The 10,919-nt window shown below is 48.4% G+C and overlaps 1 protein-coding gene across 1 annotated transcript; it reads right to left on the reverse strand.

The window, feature by feature from the left end:
* Nucleotides 1–6,029: 6,029 nt before the first annotated feature.
* LOC145789851 (uncharacterized) lies at nt 6,030–7,074 on the reverse strand. Its single transcript, XM_082867387.1, has 3 exons — nt 6,995–7,074; nt 6,814–6,912; nt 6,030–6,603 (listed from the first exon to the last, which is right to left on the reverse strand). The coding sequence occupies exons 1-3, from the start codon at nt 7,034–7,036 to the stop codon at nt 6,175–6,177; spliced, it is 570 nt and encodes a 189-aa protein (XP_082723513.1). The 5' UTR covers nt 7,037–7,074; the 3' UTR covers nt 6,030–6,174.
* Nucleotides 7,075–10,919: the final 3,845 nt, after the last annotated feature.

The following is a 10,919-nucleotide window of genomic DNA, read 5'->3' on the forward strand; positions in this document are numbered from 1 at the left end:
TGGATGAAATCACTACTGTGAATGTTGGTACTGAGAAGGACCCGCGGCTGGTCCAGATCGGGTCCACGTTGTCTTCGGAGGAGCGCGAGCGCTTAGTCGCTTTATTAAAAGATTTCAAAGATGTTTTCGCGTGGTCCTACGAAGACATGCCTGGAATCGATCCTGAGATTGTACAGCACCGGATCCCTCTTGATCCCGAGGCCCGCCCTGTCAAACAGAAACTCAGAAGGATCCACCCGGACTGGGCTCTCAAAATTAAGGAAGAAGTCACCAAGCAAATTGACGCAGGGTTCCTGCTGGTATCTGAATACCCAACTTGGTTGGCCAACATTGTTCCGGTGCCAAAGAAGGACGGCAGAATTCGGGTCTGTGTAGACTTTAGAGATTTGAACAGGGCCAGTCCGAAGGACGACTTTCCCTTGCCACACATTGATGAATTGGTGGATTTCACGGCAGGACACGCTTTGCTTTCGTTTATGGATGGTTTCTCAGGCTATAATCAGATAGTAATGGCACCCGAAGACCGGGAGAAGACTGCATTCACTACCCCGTGGGGTACATATTGTTATAGAGTGATGCCATTCGGGTTGAAAAATGCTGGAGCTACGTATCAACGGGCAGCAACTACAATATTGCATGATATGATCCATAAAGAGGTCGAGGTGTATGTGGACGACATGATTGTCAAGTCCAAAGAAAGAGAGGGCCACTACACCGCCTTACAAAAATTCTTTCAAAGGATCAGAGAGTTTCGGCTGCGATTGAATCCCCAGAAGTGCACGTTTGGTGTTACAGCAGGGAAGATGCTAGGGTTTCTGATTACACAAAGGGGCATCGAGGTCGACCCTTCCAAAATCAAGGCCATCTTAGAAATGCCACCACCAAGGACTGAAAAGGAGGTGCGAGGCTTTCTGGGTAAAGTGCAATTCATAAGACGGTTTATTTCTAAATTAACCTTGACTTGTGAACCACTTTTTGGTCTCCTGAAGAAAGGAAAGAAATTCCAATGGGACGGCCGATGTCAAGCAGCTTTTGAGCAGATCAAAGAATATCTACAGAACCCGCCCGTGTTGTCACCACCAGAGCCGGGGAGACCGCTGATATTGTACCTTTCGGTAACTGAGACTACCATGGGCTGTATGCTTGCGCAGGAATCAGAAGACAAAGTGGAAAGGGCCATCTACTATCTGAGCAAAAAGATGCTGGATTACGAGACCCGCTATACACCGCTGGAGAAGGCTTGTTTGGCCTTGGTATGGGCAACCAGGAAGCTGCGGCACTACCTGTTAGCTCACTTTGTAATGTTGGTTTCACGATTGGATCCCATCAAATATCTTTTCGAGAAACCATCACTTACGGGTAGGCTAGCTCGTTGGCTGCTGTTGCTCTCCGAATTTGATTTGAGGTATGTAACGCGCAAGTCAGTAAAAGGGAGAGCGGTAGCGGAGTTCCTTGCCGACCACCCGGTTGAGGGGGATGAAGCGGTTGAGTATCTATTCCCAGATGAAGCCATTCTGCACGTCGAAGATGAAACTTGGACGATGTACTTTGACGGAGCATCAAACCAGTATGGGTATGGGATAGGGGTGTTACTGATAGCGCCTGACGATTCCCGTATCCCTTTAGCATTCAAGCTCCGGTTCAAAGTCTCGAACAATGAGGCAGAGTATGAGGCATGTATCGCTGGCCTGGAAGCAGCCCTAGAACTAGGGGCAAGACGGTTGGATGTCATTGGGGACTCAAACCTTGTTGTGTCTCAAGCAAAAGGAGACTGGAAAGTCAAAGAGGAAAGAATGATAATTTACCACCAAACCTTGGATTTGTTAATTCCTCGGTTTGAGAAGCTAAATTTCACCCACCTCGTAAGAGAGAACAACAGGTTCGCAGATTCACTGGCAACTCTATCTTCTATGATAGACATCCCGTCCGGAGTCCGGATGCGTCCAGTCATTATTGATCAAAAGTTTGCGCCAGCATACGAGTCGATTTCCGCCATAGATGAGGCTCAAGATGGCAACCCCTGGTATTACGACATCTGGAACTTCTTGGAAAAGGAGACATATCCACTAGGGGCAAATGCCAAGGATAAGAGGGCCATCAGAAGAATGGCTGCTCAGTTCATCATCTGCGGGGGTAAGCTGTACAAAAGGGGTCATCTGGGAATGCATAAGCTCTGTGTAGAAGCTGAAGAGTCGAAACGCCTGATGGAAGCCATCCGTGGGGGGGAGTGCGGTGCACACATGAATGGAGTAATGTTGGCTAGAAAGATCCTCAGACAGGGCTACTACTGGTCAACCATGGAGGAGGATTGTATTAGTTTTGTTCGGCGATGCCACAAGTGTCAAATTCATGCAAACCGCATGAACATCCCGCCGTCAAAGCTGTACAACATGACTTCACCATGGCCTTTTTCGGTTTGGGGAATTGATGTGATCGGAGCTGTTACCCCGAAGGGGTCAAACGGGCATGAGTTTATCCTAGTAGCGATAGATTATTTCACAAAGTGGGTCGAGTCCCAATCATACGCGGTGTTGAAGGCGTCGCACGTCGCAAAGTTCATCAGAAACAACATCATCTGTCGCTACGGGGTGCCAAACGAGATAATTTCAGATAATGGTTCCCACTTCAAGAAATAAGTGATAGACTTGTTGGAAAAATACAATGTGGCTTTCCATAAGTCATCTATATACCGGCCGCAGACCAACGGAGCGGTTGAGGCCGCCAACAAGAATATCAAACATATACTGCAGAAGATGGTGGGAACCTATCGGGATTGGCCAGACAAGCTGCCATTTGCTCTGTGGGGCTACAAGACTTCAATCAGAACTTCTACTGGAGCAACTCCATATTCATTGGTCTATGGAATGGAGGCTGTTCTACCCATCGAGATTGAGGTTCCATCATTACGAGTATTGGCTGAATGCCAAATAGCCGAAGCAGATTGGTGCCAAAGCAGATTCGAAGAACTCATGCTCTTTGATGAAAGAAGACTGAAAGCACTGTACCACATCCAAGGCTATCAACGCAGAATTGCCTGGGCTTTCAACAAGAAGGTTAAGTCCAGGAATCTGAAAGAAGGAGATTTGGTGCTCAAAGACAACCGAGCTCCCATCCACGACCCAAGGGGCAAGTTCAAACCCAATTAGACTAGTCCTTACATCATCAAAGCTATCTGGTCAGGTGGAGCTGTGGTTCTGATGGATCTAGATGGCTTGGAGTTCTCACAACCGATCAATATGGACAAGTTGAAGAAATATTACCCTTGAGAGGCTCGCTAGGCCGAAAACCCGAAAGGGCGACTTGGGCAAAAGTCAGAGCACAAAAAATTAGAAAATATAAAAACTGAGCTCGCAAGGTTGAAAACCCGCAAAGGGCGGCCTTGGCAAAAGTTAGAGCGCAAAAGGAGAGTGAAAATACTCGAGTGAACCTTAGCCTGAACTACGTAAGGCTTGATTCCCATCTTTGGGATACGTAGGCAACTTCACCTTGAAGTTCAGCCATAAACTCTTCCCCGATCAACTCTGTCCATTCTGATCATCTCAGTCATCTTTGTCCATCAGCATTTATCGCGATCTCCGGTACAGTGCTGTTCAGACTAGGGGCAACTTTCCATTGCCGCGACGGTGCAAAGTTACTCAGACTAGGGGCAACTTTCCGTTCCCAGGAAGTGCCGCATTGTTCTTCAGACTAGGGGCAACTTTCCAGTTGCAGGGATCTGGGGTTGTGCATCTCAGTGACAGATCTTCGGCGTGTCCAGTTCTGATCCACATCGAAAATAGTTTTGAAAAGTTTTGATAAAAGTCGACTTTGTTCAAATTAATCTTTTTACAACTAAGACCATTTTTGGACCAAAGCGGAAAATTTTCAATACCACAACTTTCAATTTCATTGATTTCAAAACAGAGTTCTCCTGCTCTTATATATAATCGAGGTTGCTTTTTTAGTACGTTCATAAAGAAAACTTGAAAATGCTAAATAAGCAATAAATTTGGGGCATAGTTGAATCAAGTATCTCTGCGTCCCCTCCCAGAGCTGGACGAAGCATCTGATGCCAAGCTAGGCCCAACCTGTGCCTCCTCGTTAAGCCAATCCAAGCACTCATCGGACAAAGTGCAACTGAAAGTGGAAGCAGGGGCCAGGAGCTCTCTAGTCCTCCATGCTGTGGCATATCGGGCAAGCTGTGCACCCCGGACCGGGAAAGCGGCTGGGTACTCAATCCCCTCCGGTGGGCAGGTTTGATCATGACCGAACTGACGCAGGAAACGGAACGGAAAATAGAATACGCAGTGGGTTAGACCAATCAATTGGATCCCAATCAGCCGGGACATACTATAGCTCATTGCTGGGAGGTTGAGCCAAGGACAACGCCAAGCAATGCCGTCTGCGGACAAATTGCACATCCAATCAAACCACCACCTTTCGTCAAGAGCATTGACTAGGCGCTGCCGAAAGAAGTAGCCTCGAGCTGAATAGGCCGGGCAAGAGTCCACAACCTGCAACTTGTCCATTAACCATACCTAGGGGAGGGATGGAAAATGAGAGAATAAAGAACAGAGAGATGTACGATGAGGGAAAAGTAAGACAAGGGTTTTGTGAGGAAAACCGAGCCTGAGGGTCGAGTGATGTGAGCAAAATATATCTGTAAGGTTGGGTGGGAAACATTACCTGCAGCAGCAGTGGACTCCCAGCAAACCTAGTCGCCTCCCGGCGATAGACAGAATCTAAGCCCATCAGTGTCTCGGCCAAGGTCATGGCAATACAGCTCTTTCCTTCTCTCAAGCCTTGGGCAACTTCAATCAGGCGAATGTTAGCTCCGCCGAAGCCCGAGGAAAGCAGAAAGTGAGACAACAAACACAAGCAGAGGGCGTGCTGCCGGAAACCCTGCCAATAATGGTTGTTGCGGTCACCGGCGTCGGAAAAACGATGGATCAAGCCGAGGATGTCCAGTTCCCCACTGCAGATCAGAGATCGAGCGTCATGAGCCGTGAGCCCACACATCCGCCCTAAAGCCTGAGCATGGCCAAAACGAAGCTGGGGCAAGATCACTTCAGAGCATTCAGACTCCATCAAAACCTGAAAATCTTCGAAAGTGGGACACATCTCTTGGCCGCCAAAGCTAAAAACGTGCGTAACCTTGCCGCGGCATGGAGAAAAGGGAGCTGTAGCGGGGTACGGCTCAGCGTGAATAGTGCATTCAAGCCGAAACCCCGGAAGTTCAGCTTTTCCGAGCCATCTAGAGAAGAGATCCAAGATGTGAGATTTTCCACGAGAAACGCCTCCATCTTTGTGTAAAACTAAGATGAAATGAATGTTCCCGAAGTTGAGGCTTTTATAGAGGGAAAAACACTATTCACGGGGACACGTGTCAAAAACCAGGTGGCTGCAGGAATAAGTGGCCGGCCGGCCACCTTTTCTGGCTGGCCGGCCATTTACTTTTTACAAAACTGGCCGACCGGCTCCCTCTCTCCACAAAATTGGCCAGCCGGCTCCCAAAGGTGGCCGGCAATGCTGCAGTGTACCCCCTTGGCCCTGTTTTACCCTTCGAGGGAAAGTTTCAAGCATTTTCATGCAACGGGAGAGTCAAAGGCCTTCATTTCCCTCTGTTTCGGATGCGTTCCGGTGCCCAGATCGTCCGAAGTACACTCTGTTGTTGCCAAGTTTTGTTTATCGAGTTGTTGTTTTGATTATCGAGTTATTGTTTTGCTTATCGAGTTGTTGTTTTGATTATCGAGTTGTTGTTTTGCTTATCGAGTTGTTTGTCGAGCGGACGTGTTTCGTGTTTTTGAGTCATTGCGCTCTGTTTAAGCAATCTTTGTTTAAGTCTTGTTTATTTGCGTTGTCAACGTTATTGCATTTTGTTTATTGAGTTGTAAGCTTCCTAAGGTTCTGTTATATCTTAGTAAGTTGAGTTGCTTAGTTTGTTGCGTCGGTTCACTACCTGACTTGGTGATTACACAATGCACATTACCATTCTATTTCATTTTTGTGCAAAATAAAATGATGCGATACGATGCTAAAAGTTTAAAATACAAACACCTTTTCAAAAGCTGTTTCATTCCATCATGTTTTACAACGAACAAAGGTACAAGTTTTACAAAAAATAAAACTACCTAACAATGTGCAAAGTGCTACAAACTACTAGCAAAAAGAAAAATAAAGCAGGAAACAGCAGCATCAATGTCCTCGGGAGCGGGAATGAGAAGCACTCCTCATCCTCTTCTGCGGGACAACCTCTGCACCATCATCATCATCTGAGTCGGAGCTGTCATCCTCAGGATCCCCCTCAACCTCGCCTCTGTTCCCCGAACCAAGACCGGAGCCCCCCTCCTCAGCAGATGTCTCTGACTGACGGTCGGTAGCCTCCTCCTCCTCCTCCTCCTTCTCATCAGGCTCCGCCTCTACAACGTGAGCCCTGCGTCTGCGGACAGGCCCTCCTCGAGCTCCTCGAAAAGGCCTAGATGGCCCGGCTCCTCGGAAAGGCCGGGATGGCCCAGCCCCCTGGAAAGGCCCGGATGACCCAACTCCGTGAAATGGCCCAGATGGCCCAGCTCCCCAAGGAGGCCCAGGTGGCCTGGCCTGCGGCTGACCGGACCATGAAGGTATCTGAAAACAAAGAGTTCAATTCAAATACATCAGTCCAAATATATACATCAGATGCAGATACAAGCAAAGACTACGTGAGGTGGGTGCATGTAAATACAGTGTACAAGTGGGGTGTGTGTGTCAGATGTGCTCTACACAAGTAGTCTATCGACGCAGTAGAAATCAGCATGTCATCAGAAGTATGATAAATGCCAGAAAACTGAAGGGTACCTGAATGCCCGCGATAGACAACTGTGCCTCCCTCCGCAGGACCATGCCCTCGAGTGTGGCCACCAGTCCAACCACCTCCTCCACGTACCCTCGCGATGGCTGCAAATATGAGCTCATAATCATCAGTGAATGAAAGAGTGTCTAAACGTCTGAATGATGAATGAAAAATAGTGGAGCATACCAGCGGTGAGTCAGGATCAATGGCGTATCGATCACTGGGCATCGGAGGCTCTAGCGGGATCGGAGTCAGAGAGATAGCCCCATACTGCCACGCCATCAATTCAGTTGGCATATCTGGCCATCCAGGATGAGGATAAGTCGGAGGAGTCGGAGGAACCGATCTACCCCTACCTCTAGATGTACCAGCCCTACTAGTAGAAGGGGCGTCTGCAGCCCGAGCCCTGGCCTGGCCCGAGGATGACATACCAGCAGGCCTCGTCATCGGGGTACGAGCTCCCGTCAATAGAGGCATCAAATATGTATGGCGTTAAGTGCCGTAATCCCCCTCCTCGAGATATAATAAAGCATCGCTACCCAGCATAGCGCCGACTACCTCCGAGAAAGAGAGCCTGTCAGCAATCCGCATACTGACTGGGGGTACTGAGGGAGGATCCTGAGAAAGATACCCCCATACCTGACGCAGAAAGCGTTCCCCCAGAAACCATGCTCTACCAACAGGTCCTTCGAGCAGGAACCTGTACTGGGAGGTGCCCGATCCTCCGGGATACTGAAATCGGAGACCATCGCCCAAGGGTGCCCATGGCTGCCATGTGATCTGCGGATAACAAATACATAAGCCAATCAGAAATCGGGAATACACAGAGCAAATCAAAGATGAAAATGAAAAGAACTGAAAGTTCTGAAGTACCTCCGATGGGCGCACAGTGTCAAAATACTGTCGCAAATAAATAAGAGTCTCTCGGGGTCTCGGCCGGTGCGGGCCCTCGAACACTAGTGAATATGGGGTCATGGGGGGCCCTGCCACCTCCAACTCTGGGGCTAATGCTGGGAAGTATACATAGACCCATAGCTGAGAAAAGCAGTGCAGAATGTAAGTACGAAATGCTGAGAGCAAAATACAGACTGTAAAAGTGCGCTGTGTGTGCAATGTACAAGTAATGAAGAGCAGAAATGTAAATCAAGGGGACAGAAAAGTACCTCCCAGGCTCTCCAGTAGCCGCCAAGTAAATCTCCCCGCCCGTGGGAGGTCGCGCTCATATAAAAGTAAAGGGTAGCCAGGCCGGCGCCACCCCAGTCATATCGACTGACCTGTGATAGGTCAACCAGAGCGCTCAGCAGGTATAGCCCGACTGTGTTCCCTCTATCGGCGAACAGGGTAGTCCCGAAGAGGAACATAAGGAAACCACGGGCGTACTGCTCCGTCTCCTCATGAGTCTCGGGCACCATCTCCGCCCGTCGGAAGTGGGAAGAGAACCAAGTATATCGGACTCTCCCAGAAACCCTGTCAACAGCCGGGCGAGCCCCCAACAGATATGTCCAAGTGGCCTCCCACTCGCCCATGTCCTCGTCATAGGGGATGGGCCAACCTCCTATGTCCAGGCCGGTCAACACAGCGAAGTCTAAAGGGGTCATAGTCATGTCCCCGGTAGCAGAGAAATGAAAGGAGTTGGTGGTGTCCCACCATCTCTCTACCAATGCCGCCATCAGAGTCCTCCTGGCGGAACAACGTGACAACCCAACGCAGAAGGCCCCGAACCCTGCCAAGTCTACTAAATCTCGGACACCCTCCGGGAGCTCAGCGTACCAGTCCCGCGCGGCGGTGGAACCATGCCCCCGTACACTGCGAGAACCAACCTGCATTCAGAATGAATACATGTGTTAATAATGGAGAGTTTGAGCTGTGTGCCGATGAAATGAAATGGGCTGTGTGCCGATGAAATGAAATAGGCTGTGTGCCGATGAAATGAAATGGGCTGTGTACCGATGAAATGAAATGGACTGTGTACCGATGAAGAGAAATAGGCTGCATACAAATAAAATGAGCCGTGTGTTCAGAAGTGAAGTGTACGAACTGTGTGTTCAGTATAAGCTACTTTCAACTAGTGTGGGCTGCGTGTTCACTATTCTAATCTGGGCTGCGTGTTCAGAAAATTTAAGTTTGGGCTGCGTGTTCAACTTTCAACTAGTGTGGGCTGCGTGTTCACTATTCAACTGGGCTGCGTGTTCAGAAAATTTAAGTTTGGGCTGCGTGTTCAAATTTCAACTAGTGTGGGCTGCGTGTTCACTATTCAACTGGGCTGCGTGTTCAGAAAATTTAAGTTTGGGCTGCGTGTTCAAATTTCAACTAGTGTGGGCCGCGTGTTCACTATTCAACTGGGCTGCGTGTTCAGAAAATTTAAGTTTGGGCTGCGTGTTCAAATTTCAACTAGTGTGGGCTGCGTGTTCACTATTCAACTGGGCTGCGTGTTCAGAAAATTTAAGTTTGGGCTGCGTGTTCAAATTTCAACTAGTGTGGGCTGCGTGTTCACTATTCAATTGGGCTGCGTGTTCAGAAAATTTAAGTTTGGGCTGCGTGTTCAACTTTCAACTAGTCTGGGCTGCGTGTTCACTATTCAACTGGGTTGCGTGTTCATAAAATTTAAGTTTGGGCTGCGTGTTCAACTTTCAACTAGTGTGGGCTGCGTGTTCACTATTCAACTGGGCTGCGTGTTCAGAAAATTTAAGTTTGGGCTGCGTGTTCAAATTTCAACTAGTGTGGGCTGCGTGTTCACTATTCTAATCTGGGCTGCGTGTTCAGAAAATTTAAAGTTTGGGCTGCGTGTTCAACTTTCAGTCAGTGTGGGCTGCGTGTTCACTATTCTAGTCTGGGCTGTGTGTTCAGAAAATTTAAAGTGTAGGCTGCGTGTTCACTATTCTAATCTGGGCTGCGTGTTCAGAAAATTTAAGTTTGGGCTGCGTGTTCAACTTTCAACTAGTGTGGGCTGCGTGTTCACTATTCTAATCTGGGCTGTGTGTTCAGAAAATTGAAAGTGTGGGCTGTGTGTTCACTTTCGAATTCGGGCTGTGTGTTCGACAAATCAGTGTTTGAGCCGTGTGTTCACCTCTTAACTAATGTGTACTGTGCGTTCGCAATTAATTAATGAGCCAAGTGTTCAGAAATTCGAGTGTTTAAACTACGTGTTCAGGATGCAAGCAAAGTACTATATCATAAGCTAAACTGCGTGTTCAAGCATGGCAAAGGTGCTGAAATGTACGAAAAATACAGAAACTGAAGTAAATACCTCTTGGGCCTCATGGGAGAGGTGATGCTCTAGCTCTCGGAGAAGCAGATCCCTGGGTGCTCGCTCATCAAAATCGGTGAAATAACGGAAGACGGCACGAGGAAGGACATGTGCTGGCGGATTGTACCTCCCGGGATTAAAAGGTCGGACCCTCGGGGGCAAAGTCATAGGATCAAAATCGTCCCCGGCACCCGGAAAGCCTCCACCATGGGGAGAATTACCCGCCATTTTCAAAGAATCTACAAAAGGAGCAAAAATGAGCGAAAATGCGCCAAAATTGGAAAAAGTCAACAAAAGTCAACTCTCGGGAAATGAAAAAGTCAACAAAAGTCAACCACCGGGAAAATTTTCCAAATACTGAGACAAACTCACCTCAGGTGGCGAAAATGAGAAAGGAAGCTCCGAAACCAAAATTTAATCAGTTCAAAGTGCTTGAAACTGAATATTTTTGCGGAAACAACTTGCGTGGGGCGTTGGAAAACGCGTATGGAACTCAGATCTGGAGAAGAAAGTGTTGTAGGAGGCAAGAGAGGAGAAGATCTCGGCTGCATTATATAGGCTCCAAGTCTTGGGATGAAGGAGCATGAAGAAAGGAGGTGAAAAGACCAAAATGCCCTCGGATTTGGGCATATGGCCGGCCGGCCACCTTTTCTAGCCGGCCAGCCATTTCCTTTTTGGAAAACCGGCCGGCCAGCCATCCACTTTTTGAAAAACCAGTCGGCCACCTCTCCCTTCCCATAAAACTGGCCGGCCATGTCCCTCACAGGCTCACCTAGCTCCCTGCAAATTTTGAGGAAGATTGGAGTTCCCGGGACCTGAAAAAGTTCAAGAAAAGTACACTTCCGGTCGCGAAATTGCTCCGCC

The sequence above is a fragment of the Camellia sinensis genome, chromosome 1, assembly GCF_055761805.1.
Source record: "Camellia sinensis isolate YWXY chromosome 1, ASM5576180v1, whole genome shotgun sequence".
Lineage (NCBI taxonomy): Eukaryota > Viridiplantae > Streptophyta > Magnoliopsida > Ericales > Theaceae > Camellia > Camellia sinensis.